Source organism: Podarcis muralis, chromosome 5 (assembly GCF_964188315.1).
Source record: "Podarcis muralis chromosome 5, rPodMur119.hap1.1, whole genome shotgun sequence".
Classification (NCBI taxonomy): domain Eukaryota; kingdom Metazoa; phylum Chordata; class Lepidosauria; order Squamata; family Lacertidae; genus Podarcis; species Podarcis muralis.
This window is the reverse complement of record NC_135659.1, coordinates 1,303,974-1,323,031: the sequence shown is the minus strand read 5'-3', so window position 1 is coordinate 1,323,031 and position 19,058 is coordinate 1,303,974. Positions and strand designations below refer to the sequence as shown.

Genomic DNA, 19,058 nt, shown 5'->3' with positions numbered 1-19,058 from the left:
GATTCAGGTGGCTAAGGGGACATGAACCCCTGCCCAGTCAGTCAGCAAACATTATGTTCCATTTCCCCCCAAGAACCCATGGATCTAATGGAAATTGTAGGCCTGTATTGGCTTTGAAGTGGCATTCTATAAAGACAACATGTTACTTACCCTGAATTAACTCCCTTCATGCTTTGTAATGAGGTTGCTAATACCTCCAACTTGGAATAGTCAACTTCCAAGATGCTTTGCTTTTGCTGTTCCTTGGTGCAGTACTTTAATGTGTGGGCAATGAGCTAGAAGATTAAGCCTCTCTGTGCCTACTTTTTATGACAGCGAAAACTAGAAAATTCCCAGTATAGGGCCCGTGTTTACCAGTTCCTGGAGACAACAGAGGAGAGCTGCTTTCCTTTATGCCCTACTTGTCAGCTGCTAGGAGCATCTGGCTGGCAAATGCTGGAAATGGACAGACTTTATTGCTCTGCTTCAGCACCAGAAAAAGCAAAAACACTAGACCAAATATTTCTCTTGGTATCAGTTCTCATTACTGAAGGTAGACCCAGAGGCCACAGAGGTGGACACTTCATCATTCCACTAGATTTGGAACTTTTCTTTGTCGCTCAACCATAATGCTGGCATTATTTATTATTGCTGCTGTTTTGTGTCTCACTTGAGAAGCAGATGTTGAAACTCTGACTGCAATCTTACATACCAAGAATAAGTGCCATTGGGTTCACTGGTGCTTGTGTCTGAGTGGATGTGTATCAGATTGTGCGGTGAATCCTACTTTTTTCAGTGCTTAACTAGGAAAAGAGCCAGTGGCTCCTCATTGCCATTGTGAGTGTCACTGGGTAGCACACCACCTGTGGAATGCAAGCAGCCAGTCATTGTCCCGTGTTCAGCTAGGAGAGTGCTCCTAAATTCTTGTGTATCATGGAGTGTTTACTTGCTTTTTGTATGTTCTATATTGAAGTAGGTTCCTAGCCCTCATACTTGCTGGAGTAGAACTAAAAATGAGAGTAAATCCTGCTAAAGATGCCAGGGAAACAAGCTCAGATCTTGTGCTTTGAAGTAGGAAGTTTCTAAACCATTTTGGAAAGGACTGTTCCGTTTTAGATTAGTTGAGGAAGAAAAACAGGCTTGGATCCTGAGAGCAGTTAACTTATGGAAATTCACAGAAGAGAAATTTCCTCTTCCTTCCCTTTGCCCCTTTCCTATATCATTCTGAACAATATAGGGTGGGGGGAGGCTGCAGGGGGAGACGCCCCAATAGGACTTGCATTCTAATGTAAGTTAAAGTCTATGGAAGGACTGTGTCCAACCCTCCAGAGCGGCTTTGGCGTGGGGAGAAGTCGGCTACCAGGGCAGGGAGCTGGGCCTGGAAACTTCCTTTTTCTGAGCTTAAGTTCCCTTAGGATCCAAACCGCAGGGTTCCTTCAGCTTATGGCAAGAGCCTTGTTGTGGCCCCAGGTCAGTCCAAGCCTTTTAATTAAAACGTGCCTAATATTGAAAGCCTGTTTTTCTCATTCATGGAATTATAGAAGAAACTGGGAGCCCTTCTACTCTGCACAAGTAGATGTTACTCTGGGAATCAGCCAGTGGCTAAAATAAAAATAAAAAGTAGGAGATGGGAGGAAGGGTGAGACTTCCATGAGGGCCAGAGTCAGGGAGAAAAGAGTTAAACTTCTCCTCCCTTTACACAGCGGTTCTGGCAGTAATCACTTTCCCATACCTACTATTTTGTTTTTAAACCATGCTGGCAGCTAGCTTTGTCCTAAGTTGTGGATTCATTTGCCATCCTAGGGCAATTCTATTGCTAACTTGTGAATATATGTATTTGCCAGGAGGTTTCTCTGTTTACAGTACAATCACAATTTACTTGTGTTTAATATGTGCAGTTTCAGCTTTATGTGTTTGAAGTGCGGCTGGTTGAAAGGCGGAGAGTTTAAAAGCAGAGAGTTTAAAAGTGCTTTTTGTGCAGGTTTTCCAGGTGTGGAGAGGGCCTTTAAGCTCTCTGCCTTATTGGGGGGGGGGGGTGCCAGCTCTGGAAGGCAAGATGGCTGGCGCGGGGGGGGGGGCAATTCTAAGGGGGGGGCGCTTTGACTTGGGCGTATTTTGTGTATACGTGGCATCTCCAGAACTTCGCTCCCACACAAGAGGTGATTGTGCTGCATCTCACTCCTGGTTTTCTCCTGCCTGACCTTGATGTGTCACCCCTTCCTCATAGCTATTTAAGGCTGGCAGTGCCTAAACTTGTTATGCCTCCCATTTGTTGACTGGGCTGCTTTTTATGAACAGCGGCTCACAAGGTTCCATCTAAGACTTCTTCTGCCCAGGAAGCTTATTGTTTTTGACTAACAACACATGGAAGCAAACTTAAGTTTGCAGATATTTGTGTCATCCACACCCATTCGTTACGAGGCAGAATTAGCTGTGGCTTTCTGTTGCATGTACTGTGGCTGGCAAACCTAGATTTGTCCTCTCTGATACAGGCGAGAGGTGAGCTTTGGCTTGAATGATTTCCCACAAAGTGGCTCTCTTAATGGAGACACCTCCCCCCCCCCGGCAATTGTCCCCCTGCCTCCTACGCCAGTCATCTAGTTACCTGTTACTTTCTTTGAACTTCTACAACTTTGCCTTTGGAGTGTCATCCTGGGGTCATTCCACGCCAAATCACCTGGTGCCATGTGCTCTTACGACTCAGATTTTCTTCCAAAAAAAATTATGTGTAGATACCTATGAGATAACCTCAATTTAATTTTTTAAGATTTTTTGGTCCAAAATTGGGCACAGGAGAATTTAATTTTTTTATTTTTCAACCAATTGGGCTTATTTTGGTATCAAAATAAAGCTAATTGTGGTCTCTTCAAAATAAGGTATAAAAATGGTATTAACTGCCACAAAAAAGGGTCACTGACCATTCAAAGTGAATTTTTGTCATTTTATTCCCGGAAGGTTCAATAAGCCCTAGAGCACAAACGACAACTAACACATGTATCATACTTTTTTGGTAGAATGGGTTAACCATGTACTTGTTATGTTTTAAAAATAAGGAGGGTGTTTTTTGTCATTATAAAATAAATTGATTTTGAAGAAAATTGTTTACAAAAAACATTTTTTTGGGGTACAGGTTTAAGGTCTCTCTGAGCTTGAAATAACTCACACATTTGTGAGAATAGTTAAAATAGTACCCTCCTATGTTATAATGTCATCTGATATATTTTTAAAATTAAGTTTTATTGATTAATAAAAACAAAATTCGTCTTAGAGCCCTTGTTCATTTTATAGTGCAATGATATGGCCAAAGCTATTTTGTTTCCCATACATGTAATATGGTCAATGATGCTGTTGCTTTTTATAAATTTTATTGGATTTTACAATTTAATATTCAACCAAATACAGTCATACCTCGGGTTGAATGTGCTTCGGGATGAGCGAGTTCGAATTGCGCTCCGCGGCAACCCAGAAGTAACGGAGAAGTAACCCGTTACTTCCTGGTTTCGCCACTTGCGCATGTGCAGATGCTCAAAATGACGTCACGTGCATGCGCAGAAGCGGCGAAAAGTGACGCCCGCGTATGCAGACGTGCCGTTGCTTCTAGGTGCGAATGGGGCTCCGGCACGGATCCCGTTCGCATCTAGAGGTACCACTGTAACACAATGTAACAAATGTCATATAAACAAAAAAAGGGGGGAACCCTCCCCATGACTTCCCTCAACTTCCCCTTCTGGCTTTTTAAAGATTTATTACTTCTGCTTAATTTTTGTCTTATTTAAATTCCTATCGTTTGGCTTATCGAACCTACCGTGAGAGCACGGTCGAGTATTAAAATCAGGTGATCTGGCGTGGAGTGACCCCCCTACGTAAAAGCTCCCAGTGTTACCGTAGTTTGCCATTGGTGGCTGCAGCCTTCATTCAGTCTCATTGCCAGCTAATGCAACATTGTGAAGCTGGAAGGACAGGGCTCTCCTGCTTTTTAGTGTAAGAGGAGGGAGAACTTTGGCAGGAAGAGACTTCCTGATACTGCAAGGAAATGGAAGTTTGTGTTGCATGTGCTCAAATTCTCCTGTCTGTACAGTCTCTAAATCAGAGTTGCCAGTTATTCAGCTATAGTGAGGGGGGAAAGTATTTGCCCCGTTTGCCCTCTGACGAAGAAATGACCAGTCCATAATTTTAATGGTAGGTTTATTGTAGCTGTGAGAGACAGAATAACAACAGGGAAACCCCCAGAAACCCAGAAGACAAAAGTCAGAGATTGATGTGCATTATAATGAGTGAAATAAGTATTTGATCCCTTTGCATAAGATGACAGTAATTGGTGGCAAAACCCTTGTTGGCAAATACAGAGGTCAGACGTTTCTTGTAGGTGGCCACCAGGTTTGCACACATCTCAGGAGGTATTTTTTTCCACTCCTCTTTGCAGATCCTCTCCAAGTCAGTAAGATTTCAAGGCTGATGTGTAGCTATTCAAACCTTCAGCTCCCTCCACAGATTTTCGATGGGATTAAGGTCTGGAGACTGGCTAGGCCACTCCAGGATCTTAATGTGCTTCTTCTTGAGCCACTCCTTTGTTGATCAAATACTTCCGCCGCCCCGCCCCCCCCCCCACTCTGCCATCCAGTGTCTCTCCTATCAACTTGTCTTTCCCCCAGACTTGACTGGAGGTGGTGTGGTGTGGAATAGAGCAGAATGCAGGCTAGCAGCTCTGCTGAAGGCTGAAAAATGTTGGTGATTTGGCTTTGCTTGGAGTGCAAATCCCTCAATAAAACCTGAGAATGTGGCAGTCCTCTGTTGAATGAAGTATAGAGCTTTGTCCAGTGCATGTGTGCACATGCATGATTGTCACACTGGTTGTGAATGTGTTATTTGGGCAAGAATTTATATTTTCCCAGATCAGCGTTAGAAAGATGTCTCAGGCAGAGCTGCTAGGCAGGTCTGCTTGGAAATCAAGCTGCTGCTCCTTTGTGCATGGGCACCGATAATGAAACAGGGCAGTGTATTTCTAGCTCCTAAGCAGAGAACTCTTCTTCCGGTCTCTAGCCGCTCTGGAATAAGCACATTATAATCCTGCAGGAGCCAGGGAGGGGATGTCAAAAAAGGACCGGGGAAGGGGATTCTCCAGCACTTCCGAAGCTTTTTGGCATTGTGCTATATAGTGATAAAGGGCTGAGGTTCAGGGTTGGCTTCCAATGGGAACGTGAGAAATCTCTTGCTATGCAGAGGAATGGGGAGAGGGGTCTAGAGAGGAAGGAAGGGCAAGGCTGTCCTCTTTCCATTTCTACCCTCACAAAACGTCCAGTGAAGGAAGGGAAGGTTTTCCCTCTTCTTCCTGGGCATCTTCCTGACCTTAATCCTCATCTCCAGATTACTATAAACTGTTATGGGGGCATTCCCACCCCCCCATTCAGCAGTTTCTAAAAATTCTTTGATGTTTTGGGTTACTTTCTGATCTACAAACCAAGATACTTCTGCATACCTGGGGGACCCCATGGAAGCACCCCCTTTCAGTACAATCATATATACAAAGACATCTAGCTTTCCTAAATTAAATCAAACATAAATAACACATTGCTTCTTTCTTCTGCCTCTTCATTACAAAGCAGTCCTTCTCAGGAGGGGCAGTGTCTAGAAATCTGGGGAATACGGGGGTAATAACTGTATTTTATTGCATTAAAAAAGTACTCCTGTTGATAAATTTCTAATGATACAGTAGACTTCTCAAGATACCAGCAATCTCATTTCAGATTTATGCATAAAGTAGCAATAAAGAAGAATTATTTTGATGGGTTTCTCATGGCCTATTATTATTATTATTATTATTAGTTTGTTAGAATAGTCTACAGTACAATTCCGTGCATGTTTACTTGAAACAAAACAGTGGCTTCAGTGGGATTTACTTGTAAATGCTCAGAGAATTACAGCAGTCATGCCTGATCCTACAAAAGTTTGCTCAGAGAAAAATCCTGCCGAGCTCACTAGTTGCTCCCAGCCAACTTGAATAAAATATTGGAGGGGGGTCAGGTAAGCCCTGCCCCACATCATCACAAGACCATTTGAATGGCAATGCCCCTCAGCTTTGGGAGGCCCTGACCACCTCAGATATTTTATTGGGGGGGGGGGTAAAGGGACCTTGGCCCCCAGTAGTTGGCTCTTCTGTTCCCAGTCCAGGGTGCATAGTTCTTCAAGAGATACTGGCACACTTCTGGCTCTTGTGGAAAGAATGGGGCCAAGACTCTTCAGGGAGGTGGGAGCAGCTCCTGTTGGGTAAGTGGAAGGCCCAAATCCCCCACAAGGTTTTCCAAACCATGTGAAGCAAAGTAAAGCTCGAGAGTCAGCCAAATATTAAATGACAAGTTATGGTGCCATCAATGCACACAAGGGGAGGTGGAAGGCCTAAAGGCATCTGTAACCCTAACGGGTGTTTGTTCAAAAACAGCTCAGTGGGACCAGAATGCCGACCTTTTTTTGGTTGGGAGTGGGATGGAAAATGGGAGGAGGCGGAATGCAATGGAGTCTCCAAGAAAAGATTGGCTGGGTGGAATGTGGAACTCTGAACATTAGCACTCCTGTGGCATATGGGAAAGGAAATGGAAATCTGCTTGAATCTGAGAAATCTGTTAAGCCTTGACGGGCATGCGGGAAGTATGTGTCTCCAGGCTGAGCAAAACCAAGAAATCAATTGGGAAAGAGACCTTTACCACTCCCTCTCGAACAGCCCTTTCAATCCCATACTTTATAGAGAAAGGCATCAGCCATGTAAATAAAATTTAATGTTGTGCAGGGACAAATATGATTTGGAAAAAACATTCTGCTATGGGAATAATGAAACCCAAGAGTAAACTGCTTTATATACAGAAAACATATACTGTATGATGGAACCAGACACCACCAAGAAAACGGCACAACTGTAAAACAGAATATGAGTTAAATCATTCCCCTTCAGAGTGTGTCGCCTCCCTTAGAAGTCAGAATCTGCACAGCATTCTTAACATCACCTGGGTTGGAAGTTTCTTTAAAAATTAAAACTATTTATATCCAAGACAACATTAAAATCCATTATGAAAGAAAACCCTTAAATATAAGTAACATGAAAAGTCATTAGGTTTTTTCCTGTACTATAGTTTGCAATACATGAGATTTTACTCTTATCTTGGGATCAATAAAATCCCATTGAGACAAGAAGGGTTTTCCCAGGCAGAAATGAAGCCCTGTTCACTCAGAGCGACAGGCTGCTTCCATCAGAGCTCTTCCACAGACTTTTTGCCAAAGCTCTCGAGTTTAGAACAGGGAAGTTGTGATCCTCTAGATGTTATTTGACTACAGCTCTCATCATCCATGACAATTGGCCAATGGGGGCCGAAATACATTATCATCTTAAGATCCCTGCTCTAGAACATTAAGATGATAATTCAAAAGTGGGCTGCAGAATAAAGGAAATCGACCCAAACTGTTTCCACACTAAACCTATTGAGGTATCCCCAACTCCCCAATTATTATTTTTGCTACCATGGCAGCCGGAGTGGTCATATTCAAGGGTACGAGACCAACTAAGTCAGTAAACACACTGCCTTGTCTTCCTCTTTTATAGACTGCTTTTGGGTCCCCCAGGGAGATGCAGTTGCAGCAATCTTGACACCCTCTTTTTTTGTCCTAGCGGGTGAAGGATAGGAGCTTCCAGGATCACAGGACTCGGGCAACACTTGAGTAGTGGAGCCAAGTAGCAGTTTGAGCTTCCGACACTAACCTGCTGTTCAATTGTTCTAAATGACAATTTCTTGATAGTTGAATACAGTATTCTGAGGCCATCAAAGATTGCATAAGGATAATTTCCTCCAGAGTTCCTGTGGTATCAAAAGTGCAGCAGATGAATACAGTCTGCGTGGGAGCACATCCCATGTTCTTTAGTATACAAGACTGGTGTTCCTACAGTAACCTCACCAGAAGGATTTCTGTATGTATTTAGCCTGATTTCTCTTTGGGCATGTGTGCTGCAATTGATTTGAGATCAGCTAGGTACTCTTGGGGGCGTCTTCTTTTTGCGAAGGAGACCCTACTTTTCTCAGAGCAGATTTCCTATCACAAAATTTCTATAATATATCTACACCCGAATTTGTTGTAACTAGCAACCTATAGGGTGAGTGCCAAGCTCTGTAAGCCACTGTTAGCATGTTCAGATTACTCTTCTTCCTACCAGGCCCATCCTCCTTTTATAATGCAAGGCCACCATGAGCTAGTGTGGCAGAAGAGATATTATACATTTGATAAGGCTGATTCTAAGCCTGACTTGGATTTTTTGCAGGGTGCTCTGCAGAAAGTTCTAACAGGATATCAACGTAGCAGAGAAAGAGGTGCCAGTGCCATGAGAGGCACTTCATCGCAGGGGCAAGAAGAGCCTGCATCCAATCTGAGATGGATGCTCACTTTTCTAAAAAAAATCAGAGTGGAAGGGATCCTTCAAGGCCACCCATCCAGCTGCTTAATGCACACAACTGGGTTTTGCTGGAATTTATTCAAAGGCAGGCATGAGAGGAATGAATGGGGCCCAACAAGAATGACTTGTGCACCACAATGTATACTTTTGTCCTTTAGTTTTGGCCCTCAGACCCCTAAAGTTTGTTTTTCAGTTGCTACCAATAAGCCAGCAGGGTGAGAGTCTGCTCTGAAGGGTTGGAGCTCCACCCTCTGGTAAAATCAGAAAATAAATCTGCTTTCTGACCAGGAGGTGGCGTCACCACAGATAGGAAAACTGCTCTGGACACCAGGGCTGAATGCACAGTGTATAGCTGAAACACACAGGAAGCAGATTCTCTCTCTCTCTCTCTCTCTCTCTCTCTCTCTCTCTCTCTCTCTGTGTGTGTGTGTGTGTGTGAACACACACAGAGTTCAGAAGCACACCAGAAATAGTTTGTCTGCAGCCCTGAGTGAAGCTGTTTAGAGCCTAGTTTCCCCCCGTTTAACATGAATGTATAGGGGGAAAGCAGTGAGATTGGTACTGTCGGAAGCTAATACCATGTGGACTACACAAACTAAATGGGGATGCAAAAAGCTGCAGACCCACAGTAAACTCCGCTGAGGGCAAACCCTAAGTTGTACAGACTTGCTTTTTTACACAAGACTAAATACCCAGCTCCTAAGAATAAGATAAGCTAAATTCAATCTGAATTGCTGCTACTTGCAAAAAAGAAAAAGGTTGTTGTGTTGGGTGAAGAACCCCAGTTTTGAGGAGGTGGGAGGGTCTCCTCAATTAATGTAATCTGTTTCCCCCAATTTTCCTACTTTCTCTGCTTCTTATTCTCTTCTTCTTGGCCATAGGGGTGTTCACACTACACTTATGTTGGCACCTGTCTGTCTTGAGTGAAGACAAACTGCTGCTTTAGCAACACCCAAGTGACCTCCCTGGGGCACAAGGCTGGGCAAGTGTGTCTGGGAGTCCTGGGCTGCCCAGGCAAGACCATCTTGGCCTTGCTGATGTGGCCCAAAAGAAAGCAGAGCAAGACATTTGGCACCAGCTTGGCTGCGGAGTTGCCAGGAAGAGGCTTACAAGGCACCATCCAGCTGCCTTAGGGACTCCACTCTGGATTTGTGTAGGAGGGTTGCTCCTTTGCCTTTCTTCTCCCAAAGGCATCCTGCAAGGCAGCAGAGGTTTAGGATCAGAGATTTCCTTCTCCTAGATGGGCTCTCTTCTCAGGCAGGTGAGCCCCATCTGGCCCTCACTTCCCTCTACAGAAACCGCCTTCTTGACCATTGGACCCACTTTTGGTCATGTCTGCTCAGTCTACCAGAGCCTGTCTTTGCATGGAGGGGAAGTCCCTCACTCATGGAGGATTTGAGACCCATTGGCTCCCCTCAGCTGCTTAAGCCGGCCAGTCAAAGCCATTCCTAGGATTGTGGCCGCTGTCGCCTGCTGACAGCTGCTAGGAGCCACAGGTGAGAGCTGAGTGCAGAGCGGGGACCAAGCTACCCTAGAAGGAGCATGACGTGCCCCCCACCAGAGGGACTACTCTTCCCCTAACACCTCGCATGGCATTCAACAAATGTACAATCAGTATACCTGCGTACACAAATAGTTGAGCCGTACACTCAGTTATTCACTTGTAAAAGTCAACAAGTGTACAGTTTGTGGACACAATACTTGAACTGTGCAAATGTGCACACTTCCACACAAGCACTTTTACCCGGGTAGAGACAGATTGCACCTGGTTAATGAATGAATAAGCCTCTTGTGTCTGGTTGTTCCCTTACATCTTTGGATCTTTTTCAGTTTCTCTTTCCCCTTTCTTAATCTGTTAGCATTGCATGGCTTTACCTTCTTCTATCTTCTTCTATCTCTCTTTCTCGGCACAAAATCCTTGGGAAAGGGAGCTTTTGTACCTTGCTTCCGTTGCAAAGAGAGGAAATCTGGTGCAGTTTTAACTGATAGTTTCGTTAAGAAACACTTCCTCATTCTTTCCTTGTGCCTGCCTTCTTCTCGGTCCCCATTAACCGCTCCCCCTTTACCACCGGCTCCTCTTCAGGACAAACTTTCAGATTACTGAATGGGCCAGCGAGATCTAGCAATGTAGTCCTTAATTCTGGTGCTCTATACATTTTGGTAGGGACGCGGGTGGCACTGTGGGTTAAACCACTGAGCCTAGGGCTTGCCGATCAGAAGGTCGGCGGTTCGAATTCCCACGACGGGGTGAGCTCCCGTCGCTCGGTCCCTGCTCCTGCCCACCTAGCAGTTTGAAAGCACGTCAAAGTGCAAGTAGATAAATAGGTATCGCTCCGACAGGAAGGTAAACGGCGTTTCCGTGCGCTGCTCTGGTTCGCCAGAAGCTGCTTAGTCATGCTGGCCACATGACCCGGAAGCTGTACGCCGGCTCCCTCGGTCAATAAAGCGAGATGAGCGCCGCAACCCCAGAGTCGGTCACGACTGGACCTAATGGTCAGGGGTCCCTTTACCTTTACCTTTACACATTTTGGTGGTTACTTGAGGCCGGTTCATTCCAAAACACCCACACCCACACCGGAGGAATCCAAGCTCAGGCACTGTGGGGCATTTGCGTGGGCCTGGAGGGCACATGCAGCAGGACATGCACTGTGTCAGTAGCCAAACTTTCTGGCTGTATCTGTATCTGCTGCACAGGGAAAGGCTGCTCCTGCAGTAAAGGGAAGAGCTGCAAGTACTGAAGTATTTTCCTTGTTGGAATCTGCAGTCAATTTGGCATCAAGTTGCTGCAGAGTCTGTGCTGGCAGTTATGCATGGAAATTTATACGGGCCAGGGAGAAGTCTCAAGGGTCTGCTTTGTGGTGTCATTCCCAGGTCCAGTGGCAGAGGAGGATGCTGAGGATGCCAGCACAGAGTTCACAGACAGTATTGAAGAAGAGGCACAGAGAACCACTTGCCAACAGGTGAATCAGAGAGCAAAGCATCATGCTCAAAGGGGCAGATGCTTCTTCCTGGGAGCCGTGTGGTCCTGTGTAACAGTGGAGACATTGTTCCTTTGGCTTGGCTTGAGGAGGCTCTGCCCAGGAGGCTGAGTGAGGCAGCCAAATTCCACCCATCCCTGCAATCACCACCAGAGAAGCAAGGAGAATTGGCGGAGACTTCTGGTGAGATCTTGCAGAAGTCTAGAGATCTCGAGGAGCTCTCACCACTGTTTCTCCTCACTTCTTTCATGGTGTGGGGGGTGCCCCACCTGCCCCCTGTCCCTGTCAGAGAAACATCTGCAACTTCCAGGTTCTGGAAAGACGCTCTCATCAGATCCTGCCAGAACCCACAACCACATAACCCCAGTAAGCAAGGCTTTGGTGTGTGCAAACTGCTGCGTGCAAATTGTTGTCATTATGTTGGAAGTCCCAGTATCGGTCTTCTCCTTGCTGAAGCTGTGCACTTCTGCTTGTGTAGCAACTCATTCTCTGGCACATCTTCCATAGACTGGGTGTTCTGGACTTTTAGGAGTTATCTCCTCTTGTTTCAATTACATGTTTTAGCACGCCAAGGAAGGAGCTGATGGCACCTTCGTGGGCCAAAGCAGTTTCCCCGCTCCCTCTCTGGAGAGAGAAAAGAGCCTGCAGGCCGAACTGCTTTCTGCAAAATCTGAGACTCAGCAGCTTCGAGAGCAGAAGAAGAAGCTGGAAGGGGAGTTGCAGCATCTCAAGGGGCAGATTGAAGAAGCTGGGTTCTCCTCAATATCTCAGCTCAGGTAAGCTAGGGTGGCTCCCGAAAATGTCCTCCTGGAGTGCAGCAACCTCAGTTCTAATGTATTTGTTTGTTTGTTTTTAATTAAATTTAATTTCTATACTGCCCTTCCAAGAATCACAGTGTAGTTTACAATACAGTGGTACCTCAGGTTAAGTACTTAATTCGTTCCGGAGGTCTGTACTTAACCTGAAACTGTTCTTAACCTGAAGCACCACTTTAGCTAATGGGGCCTCCTGCTGCCGCCGCGCTGCTGGAGCCCGTTTTCTGTTCTCATCCTGAAGCAAAGTTCTTAACCTGAAGCACTATTTCTGGGTTAGCGGAGTCTGTAACGTGAAGCATATGTAACCTGAAGCGTATGTAACCTGAAGCGTATGTAAGCTGAGGTACCACTGTATAAAAACACAAAAATACATAACATAGTAACAAACCATAACCCCTTTCCACAGTTTAAAAGGCCATACATTGTTTAATTAGTCAAACACCTGAAAGAAGAGGAATGTTTTCTCCTGGCGCCTAAAGATATGTAATGAAGGTGCCAGGAGAAACTCCCTAGGGAGAGCATCCCACAAATGGGGAGCCACCACAGAAAAGGCCTATTTTTGTGTTGCTGCCCTTCAATCACTCATGCAGAGAGCACACAAAGAATGGCCTCGGAGGGCAATTGCGGGGTCTGAGTCGGTTCATATGGAGAGAAGTGTAGTTCTTTTTTAATAATAATAATTTTATTATTTATACTCCGCCCATCTGGCTGGGTTTCCCCAGCCACTCTGGGCGGCTTTCAGGATATGTAAAAACATAATAAACATCAAACATTAAAAACTGCCTGATAAAGGGCTGCCTTCAGAGGCCTTCTAGAAGTTGGTGGGTGCTCTTACAATGAAGACTGATAGTCCTCCTCTTTCCTTGCGTTTGTGATATGAGCCAGTGAAACTGAAATCAAAATAAAAGGTGTCCAGGCAAATGAGAAGTCCTGAACCCTTGTGATGATTTTCTTTGGGGCAAGAACCACAGAAGTTAAATGTCCGATAAGGTTCAAATATAGATGTTTGGAGCATGTTCCAGGTTGCGGGTTAGGAATAGGCCTTTTGGCAGGTCCCAGTTGCACAATGGCTAGTGATGGGCCGGAGGAAGAGCTTGTAGTTGCAGGTTGGATCTCTAGCAGAACGTGCAGAGGCCTTCCAGCCAGCTCCCAAGACATGCTTCTAGTGCAAAACCGTGCAAGGACGAATGCCTCGTACCCTGAGGTCCTCTGAGGTCAAAACTCCTTTACGCAGGCCGTGAGAAAGACTCTTCATTCTTTCAGCCTGAGGCGTAAGCAGTGAGGATGACAAACGCTTCCTCTGCTACCGTACTTTTAAAATGTTGTTTTCCAACCACCTTTCCCCGCCTCTTGATTATGCTAAACAAAGAGAATGATCCTAATGCTGGTGGAGTCTCAAGCACTTCCTGGGCCAGTGCTGGGAGGAAAGGTTCAATACCCAGCTAGTCCAGGAGCAATGCCTGGTGCAAGCAGGATAATCCGGGATGGCCCAGGTAGTGCTCTGCAGGTGTTGCTGGGCCACATCTCCTGCAACCCCCAGCCACGGACCATGCTGTGTGGGGCTGATGTAGAACAACAGTAGACCAACAACACCTGGAGGGACACCATGTTGGAAGCCCCAGACTTGCCAGTTACCAAGAGTGCTTAATCTCTGGGTACTGATTCCTATGTCTCTACAGGAAGGCCCTGCTGAGTCTGTGTCTCGAAAATGCAGAGCTCAAGGAGCAAGTTGGAGAAGCAATGTTATCCGAGGGTTGGGAGAATGAGGATGAAAAGGAAGAGCAAGAGGACCTGAAGTTGGAAGTCAGGAAGCTGCAGGAGAAGCTGCACTCTTCGGAGATGGTGATTAGCCTCCTGAAAGAACAGCTGACTCTGAGCAGCCAAGCAGGTGGAAGCATCTTCCAGCAGCAGGTCGCTGCTGGTGTGACCCAGGAGTCCGAGCAGCTGCAAGTGGCCTCGCAAGGCAGCCTCAAGGGGGCTCCCCATGACAGTGCCCCACAGCAGCACTGCCCATGTCCCCAGAGTGTGGACACCAGCCTAAAAGAGACTCAGGTAACTCTGGATTACCTCAGAGCTGGGGAAGATTTGCCTAGGCTAGCAGCATCTGCCATTTCTACTCAAGAGTTCTTCCTGTTCGATGGCTCTCTGGTCTCCTGCGCAGAACAGATTTTAAAAGGATATTAACTTCCATAATGATGTTGGGCAACGGCAGGATTTACTGTTCCAAACTGTTATTTGCAGTACTAACTTAATGCGCTTTGGGTCACACCAAAGCTTTAGCCTCTGTTTAAGTGGGTAATACATGTAGTCCTTTTGCGAAATGTGTCTCACCAGGTTGGTGCAAGTCAAGTGCAGATCAAGGTAGAATAAAAGACTGGGTGTGGGCAGTGTAACCTACGAGGGATATTTCATGGGTCACTTTAAAGTCTGCCCTGAAGACTCACATGTCTTTTCCACTGTGGACTGATACAACCCCTCATTTCTTCTCCAAAGGTGTGTGAAGTCAGACTGGGAAGCAACTCCTGGCAGCAGCTCAGGCAGCCAGTCCATCTTCTCCCCTCAGAGCTGCCTCAGTGCAAAAAACAATGTCACAGGCTGCGGGGCAAACTCCTGGTTTCAGAGGCCACTGTCCTGGCTCAGGTGGCACAGCTGGAGCAGTACCGGGCCCTGCTCAGTGAGTACGGTTGCACCAGATGTGTGGACATGGATGAGGGACACTTAAATCCTAAGGAACAAAAAAAGATGCTGGTTGATTGTCTGCAGAGAGTTCATTGTGACCTTTTGCTGTCTTATTTCCTGTCCTAATACAACACAAACTGTGGAGGAAGAGCTGAAATGCCCAAAGAAGGATTCCCCATTGAGCATTGACCCGGGAGCTGAAGTAGCCTTACAGGGGCAGGGGGAGGAATGGGCATGCCAACATTAAAAAGGAGGAAATGTAAGCAGCTCCAGCTCCCCCCATTTTGGGTGTTGGTTCCATTGGTTTTTAAAGCAAAATTACATCATTCTTACACAATAAATATATTTTAGCTTGAACAATCAACAGTTCACTTCAGTTAATTTCAGCTTGTATGTAGGCTTCAGTGGCCGAGTTATCTTCCTTTTTGGAAGTGGAGATTTTGGTCATGGGAGCACAGTGCTTCCTCTCACGGGATGCAGCCATTTAACCCGGAATCGCACCATTATTGGTAATAATCCAAAAATGCTACAGGAAAGTGTTGTGGATGGCATGCAAAGGCTGCAGGGAAGAAAGGGACTCCCTGTTCTGTGTGGGCTCTGCAACTGCTGTTCTCTTCCTCAGTCTTTCCCTCAGGATTATGTTCCCATGGGGCAGAGAGGTTGTGTCCTGGAATTTGCAGAGGTGCCCAAGGCTCTCTAGTAGCCTTTGTCCTTCAGCCAAAGGCAAGAGGCTAGTATTTTGGCTTTCTTTGTAACAGGTGAACCCACGGTGCAGCAGGACACCAAGCAGATACAAGTGGATCTCCAGGATCTGGGCTATGAGACCTGCGGGAAAAGCGAAAACGAGGCTGACCGAGAAGAGGCAACCAGTCCTGGTAACATGGAAGCCCCCCCAGGCCGGCTGTTGCTGCCCCCAAGGCCTTTTTGGAGTTCCAGCTGAGCTCTTGCCCCGCAAGTGACCGAGGGGTGGGGTGGGGCTAAAGCAAAGGCCTCCCGATGCCAGAGTGATTCTAAAAGTGGGATATATCTAGGGCAGAGGTTTTCAACCTTTCTGAGTCCCCGGCTCCCTTGAGCAATTACATTCTTTCTGCAGCACCCCTGTGGGGCTCAGGAGCCCAGTTATGTCCCCCCTTGCCTGCCGAGCTGGCAGCCTCTCACCCTTTTTTTTAACACCTTCTCTCATGGAGGGTTTCCCCAGCCTCCTCCCCTCTCCTTGGGTGTCCTCTGAGCAGCCTCTGCCACTGCCCCAGTCTCTGAGCTGCCCCCCTGCCAAAAAGAGAGGTGCTTCCTCACACTGCCTGGGAAGACGGTGGCCCCTTGCTCACCTTGGGAGGCAGCAGAGGCAGCAGCAGGCGCTGCTGGGCCTGCATGGTGGAAAGGCTCCCCTTCGGCACCAGGCACTCACCTCCCAGGCAAGCCTTGCACACAGCAAGCACCAGGAAGGCCAGGGCAGCACCTGCCCGCCCTCTCACTGGGCATTCCCAACAGCAAGGGTTAGTGGACTGGCTGGCTGGGCTCCCTCACCCCCTTGCTGGCTTACTCCAAGGCTGCCCCCCCTGGCCAGCCCCAGAGGCACCATTCACCTATGGAGCTTGCAACCAGGGCTGCTGCCACAAACAGCTTTGCCAGCCTTTGGGCGGCAGAGACGCAAGAGAGCCTCAGAGGAGGGAGGGAAGGAAAGAGGGACAGAGGCCAGGGTGCCATAGCAAACTGGTTGAAAACCACTGGTCTAGGGACTATTTCATATGTTCATTGTGTTATTTTTAGCCGTACATCTAAAAAATTGTAAATGCAGCCCATGAGCTCTCAATCTACAGTGTGGTCCGGGAACAGCTGCCAGGAAGTTGGGATTTGCAGCAACTCCATATTGAGTGAATGTTTGGTGGAAAGGACCCTAATGCACAGGTGGAAACCCTTTTTGGACTGGTGGACCAGATCCTCATCTCCCTCCACCCTGTGTGCTAATCTTGACTACCTGTGAATCATCTGACATTATGATAATGTCAGGTGACTGATAGGTGAGCTCCTAGGGGTGCAAGAAGGGGGTCTGCTTCACCAGCAGGACTGAACCCCATCAGCTGATGTAACACGTATCATGCCATACAAAAAAAGAGAGAAACATATTTTGAAGCTGCCAAGAAAAGGGATTTGCAGCCCCAAATACCTTTGTCAGGGGCTCATTTCCTGGTTTCTTAATGAACCAATCTCAAAGTCTGTTGGAACAAAATCTTAAAATCCCAATTATGTCAGCTGGTGGGCGTGGCTTGGGGGAAATGGCCTTGTGGGCCAACTTGCACCCCTTGGCAGGGCAATATTGGTCGTGTCCCCCCCCCCCGCCGCCCTAATATCTCACCTTTCAGTTGTTTCCCCAGAATGTGAAGAACATGATATGTTCCATGAGGAGTTGAAGCCTGGGAAGAACATGCTGGGCTCCCCTCCCAGCCCATGTGACGGTGCTGCCATTCTCCGCCAGCAAGTGCGGGACCTCCAGCTGCAGCTGCAGAGCTCGCACAGAGTCATCCAGAACCTGCAGAGTCATGTGCGCTCCATATCTGCCACAAGCGACTATGGCTCTGGGGGCGAGCGCCCACTCCAGCAGAAACCAGGCTATGCCCTGGGCAGCTCCCCCTCGCACAGCATGACGGAGGAAGATGAAGGCTGGTACTCAGACAGCCTGGGCTCCTTCTGCCCCGCCAGCCTCCAGCCCAGCCGAGACCTGGCCAGGCTCATCCAGAGGGTGTCCCTGCTGGAGGCTCACCTGGGAGAGAGCAAGCCCAAGTGGCTGCTGGCTGAGGAGCTGAAGCCTGCAGCATCCATGGGGTAGGACTGAGGCAGAGTTCCAGGGGGCAGGGGGAACTGATCTGCTGGGCCTGGGAGAGACGGACCTTCACAAGGCAGCCCCTCCAGTGCCGCCTTGCTCCTCCTTTGCCAGGGGGTGGAGCCCATTAAAAGGCTCTGTAGATACACTTGGTCTTCTGGATATCCTCTGGTATATTCAATATACGAGCCATTTCTACATGGCAGAATATTCAAACAACATTTTATTATTATAATTACTAGTGCTATTATTATTATTATTATTATTATTATTATTATTATTATCATCATCATCATCATCATCATCATTGTCGTCGTCGTCATCAATATTAATCAAATTTTTATACACCACTTAATTTGCGGATCCCAGGGCCATTCACAAGATAAAATTACAAGATAAAAGCACAAAATACATAATATAAACAGGAACAAAAAACCCCCTAAAACGTCAACGCCTTCTTCCTCTCCCACAAGACATGGAAACGGGTGTCGCTTGTTAATCAGCCCAAGGCCTGGTTGGAGAGGAGCGTTCTCACCTGGCACCTAAAGGTGTATAACCTCCCTGAGGAGAGCATTGACCTTGTGAAATTAATTTGGCAAAGTCAAGCAAGAGTTGTGGATCCGTTCCAAGGTGTCCTTTTCCCCACGGCATCCCCCGAAAGTCCAGTGCCTTTATTTCTCACTGGGGGCTGAGTGTTCCTCCATCACTTGGTGAGGGGGGAGCCTTGCCTCTCACGGTCCTCTCTTCTCCTGCAGGAAATACAATTCGTTGGTCCAGGCTCAGGCTCGGGAGCTCTCCCATTTGCGCCAGGTGATTCGGGAGGGACGAGGGGTGTGTCACCTGCTGAAGCAACACTTCCAGGACACCATCAAGTCCTTTGAGGAGCTCCTGAGAGGCACCGACTTTGATTACTTCTTGGGCCAAAGCTTCCGTGAACAGCTGGCACAAGGGAGTCAGTGGGCAGAGCGGCTGGCCAGCAAACTGAACAGAAGTGAGTTTCCTCGGCTCTCACAGTCTTTGAGTTTGAGGGCTTGTAGGGGTGCAGATAGGGACCCTGGCACCCGCCTGAGAGCTGCTGGAACTGAGTTCCAGCAAGTTCCAGCTGCAAAAAAAGCCTTGCCAGTGGGGAAGTACAAGCTCAGCTTCCTTCCAAGCCAAGGCCTCACCTGGGATAGAGGCGTTAACATGACAAAAGGTCTTGAAGGCCCATCTTGGGCCTGGGCAGACGGAGGTTGCCATGGGGATGGGGGGGGTTTGAGGTGTCATGAAAAGAGCAGGGTGTACATGGTGTTTCCTGCTTGGCAGGGGGTTGGACTTGATGGCCCTTGTGGTCTCTTCCAACTCTATGATTCTATGAT

The 19,058-nt window shown here is 47.3% G+C and overlaps 1 protein-coding gene across 10 annotated transcripts in view; it reads left to right on the top strand.

Moving 5' to 3' along the window:
• PDE4DIP (phosphodiesterase 4D interacting protein) overlaps positions 1 to 19,058 on the top strand; it is a 91,650-nt gene that overhangs the window by 55,575 nt on the left and 17,017 nt on the right. For 8 of the 10 annotated variants that reach the window (XM_077928143.1, XM_077928144.1, XM_077928147.1 and 5 more), the window contains 7 exons: positions 11,282 to 11,370; positions 11,953 to 12,164; positions 13,883 to 14,255; positions 14,697 to 14,877; positions 15,641 to 15,757; positions 17,243 to 17,702; positions 18,456 to 18,691. In XM_077928143.1, coding sequence (XP_077784269.1) covers positions 11,282 to 11,370; positions 11,953 to 12,164; positions 13,883 to 14,255; positions 14,697 to 14,877; positions 15,641 to 15,757; positions 17,243 to 17,702; positions 18,456 to 18,691 — 1,668 coding nt within the window. The remainder of the gene's footprint in view (positions 1 to 11,281; positions 11,371 to 11,952; positions 12,165 to 13,882; positions 14,256 to 14,696; positions 14,878 to 15,640; positions 15,758 to 17,242; positions 17,703 to 18,455; positions 18,692 to 19,058) is intronic. The other 2 variants (XM_028732161.2, XM_077928142.1) reach the window with 1 other exon arrangement.